The sequence below is a fragment of the Solanum tuberosum genome, unplaced genomic scaffold, assembly GCF_000226075.1.
Source record: "Solanum tuberosum cultivar DM 1-3 516 R44 unplaced genomic scaffold, SolTub_3.0 scf00099, whole genome shotgun sequence".
In the NCBI taxonomy this organism is placed as follows: Eukaryota; Viridiplantae; Streptophyta; class Magnoliopsida; order Solanales; family Solanaceae; genus Solanum; species Solanum tuberosum.
Genome location: NW_006239023.1, coordinates 546,374 through 549,709, shown reverse-complemented (window position 1 = coordinate 549,709; position 3,336 = coordinate 546,374). Strand labels below are relative to the sequence as shown.

The following is a 3,336-nucleotide window of genomic DNA, read 5'->3' as shown; positions in this document are numbered from 1 at the left end:
TCTTGTAGATATTTTAAGTTATTATTTATTGTAAATTATAGTACTTTTTATTAAAGTTTTTAATAACATATGTTACTTTTTATGTTTGAGAGTTAAACCAACTTTTTTTTATATGTCTTTTAATTTTATATGTGTTTTGTCCTTTTCCATTTTCAAAAACTAATACTCTCTCCATTTTATTTTATATGTCATTTCTTTTTATAAATATATTGGTTATTCCCTCTTCTTATTGGAACACATGTTGACTTGTGGTGCTTGGTTATTCCCTCTTCTTATATAGTAATATATATACTCTCCCTGTCCAACAATATTTGTACACTATTGATTTTTGCAACTTCTTAAGAAACTATAAATAGAAGGGTAATTTAACTATTTCACCCTTTGAATATAATAAATACAATGTGTTGAAAAATGTAATAGAAAAATGACTATAATTAATAGTTAGGGTAAATTAGAAACTAAGTGTAAAATTATCCATTGATTTCATAAAGTGGACAAGTATAGTCGGACATCCCAAAATAGTGTAGTAAACAACTATTGTTGGACGGAGAGATATTTAATTGATGCACACTTAAATATTATATATATATATATATGCCTTAGGTAAAGTTACACATTATTATTCTCCTTTTATAGGCCTTAGTCAAATTCACAAAAAAAAATTAATTAAAAATACACATTACACTAAAAACATAATTACACCAAATGTATTTTAGTTGGTTAGGAGGTAATGTAAACATATGTTTCTATTTCTCTACTCCTTTGTGCTTGAGTGTTGGCGTTTCAAAATTATATTTTTGCCAAATCAATAGGTCAAGAAGAGATTGTACATTATACCAAAAGAAACAAGGTCCAATAACTTTGCTAATTAAAGGCGAAATTAGAAATCAAAGTAAGAAAACTAAAGATTTCGTTGGTGAAGTATTTCTTCCTTTTAGAGAGCTCGCGAAGTAGGATTAAGATATCACTTTAACAATTCGCACTTCTTCTTTAGTATATAATTTATAACTCAAACATGTTTCTTAATACTAATATTTATGTATTTTTTTAAAAATTTTTATGGTCGATAAAATTGGGTTACACGCGCAAGGCACGTGCCCAGAACTAGTTATTATTAAAAATGGAAAGTTCCTAAACTCAAAGTCTGATTACCATTTTGTCCTTCACTTAAATACTATTTCCTCTGTCCCTAATTACTTGCCCAATTTTCCTTTTTTACTTGTTCCTTTTTAATTGTCCATTTTGACAAATCATGACAATTTTTGTTACCTATTATACCCTCAAGTAATTAAATTTACAAAAGGTAGAACTTATTAAAAATCTTAAAGTTTTAATTCATTTACGTAATAATTAATAGGGGTAAAAATGGTAAACTCACTATGTCAATCATTGTTTTCTTAATATGTGTGTCCATTCAAAAGTGGACAAGTAATCGAGAAAAGGCGATGGATATGTTATCAGCCAATGCATCTTCTTGCTACCCCTCAACCCATGGTTGTCTTCAGCTCGTGTCATGAGATGTTTGGTCGGGACATAGGGAGTAATTCTATTTTTATGTTAAAGAGTTTGAAGAGCTTCCATTGATAAAACTATATATACTCTAACTTCATCTACAAAAATACAAACAAATTTTAAGTGGTCTGTTAATGCTTTCATTCGTTCTTTAATACATAACTTTTGCATAGGATAGAGAACAATTTTCGAGTTCCGCTTACTTCATTGTATTTGCTCAGTCAGAGTTCAAAATTCAGAAACCATTGAATATTTACATCAGTGAGCTTGGTTCTGCTTACTTGGCTTCCAGCCTTTAATTTTTATGTATAGTCTGGAAAAAATGATAGAATTTTTTTTGTAAATATCAATAAATTTGAAGAAGATAAAATATGTCATATGCAATATAAAATTTATATAAAGTATTTTGGAATAAACGTGTACACGCATGTTATAAAAGTTTGGTCAAACACTAGTTATTGCTCAAATGTTATTTTTAAATTGATTAATAAAATACAAACATCTTCTTATTGAAATTACTTTGTTTAAAAAACACTTTTAAATGATTATTGTTTCTTTTTAAGAAATCAACTGATTCTAGAAATTTGACCAAACAAGTCAATTATACTCATTCACTTCAAACACGTTGAAAAAATATCAGCTATTTATATTATGTCCAAATACCTACAGAAGTACAAATTTCTTTGTGAATTCACTATGAATCACTCAAGATACGAAGATATTTGCAGTACTGGGAATGTAGAAGCCAAAATACTAAAGAAATCATTGTGGATTGAATTAATTTAAAACACTAGGAAAAAAGGAAAATATGGTACTTGTAGAAAATTAGTTGGATTTCATTTACTGGACTAATCACATAAAGTTGATGAGCAAGTAGCGGTCAAAATTTGCAAGCTTGGTGGCTTCTTGGTATCCACTCCTGTCCCAATTCCCATTATCCCCATAAATTAGAGTCTACGAATTTCATAAATTCTAACGAGAAAAATTTGGCAAGTACAAAGATATAGACCAAGTCATCAGAAGTTTTATCTTTTGCAGAAAGTGATATCTGTGTAACAATACTGGTTTAGTATATAAAACCTAGGAATAATTATTTTTTTTGTGTCTATTTTATCTTTACTTTTAAATGTTAGTTCATTTTTTAATATTTAAATGACTTATATTTAATATAGGTGATTTGGTAAAATTATTTATATCATTTACTGTTTCTTAATTTCTATCCCAATTAATTACTATTGGATGGAGGAGTATTAGGTAGGACAACCTTTAATGACGTGACTAAGCCTGGCAACGGAACCGGGAGGTGCCGGTTCCGGTTCCGGTCCGTCCCGGTCCGTTACCGGTTCCGTCTCGGTTCCGGTTAGTTCCGGTTTAGTCCGGAACGTAGCGGGTCCGGTAGGGGTAACGGGACGGAAACCGGAATTTACCGGTTAGTCCCGGTCCGGTTTGTACCGGTTCCGGTCCCGGTTCGTCCGAGTTCCGGTCCGGTCCGGTTTTTTTTTTTTTTTTTTTTTTTTTTTAAATTTTAATAATTTTTGGGAGCTGTTGAGAGCCGTTGGGCAATGGGTTTTGGGTCCCACTAACGACTCTTTCACCCCATAACTCCCCTTTACACCTCCCTACCCCCCCAAACTTTTTTTAATACCCCAATCTTCTAAAAACTACATTTTCATCCTTTTTTTAAACTATAAATACCCCCAATCTTTCATTCTTTTCATTCATAAAAATATTATCTTCTACTCTCTCTACTCTCTAGTCTCTAATCTCTTATTCTCGTTTAAATTACGAATTTGGTCTTTGGAAATTGGAGCTTCAAAATTCAAC

General features: G+C 30.7%; 1 protein-coding gene across 1 annotated transcript in view; it reads left to right on the top strand.

The window, feature by feature from the left end:
* The window catches only part of LOC102597084 (nudix hydrolase 2-like), a 4,054-nt gene extending 2,243 nt beyond the window's left edge, over positions 1 to 1,811 (top strand). The window contains exon 5 of the mRNA XM_006348135.2: positions 1,686 to 1,811. Within this exon, the coding sequence (XP_006348197.1) occupies positions 1,686 to 1,811 (126 nt within the window). The remainder of the gene's footprint in view (positions 1 to 1,685) is intronic.
* The last annotated feature ends 1,525 nt before the right edge of the window (positions 1,812 to 3,336 follow it).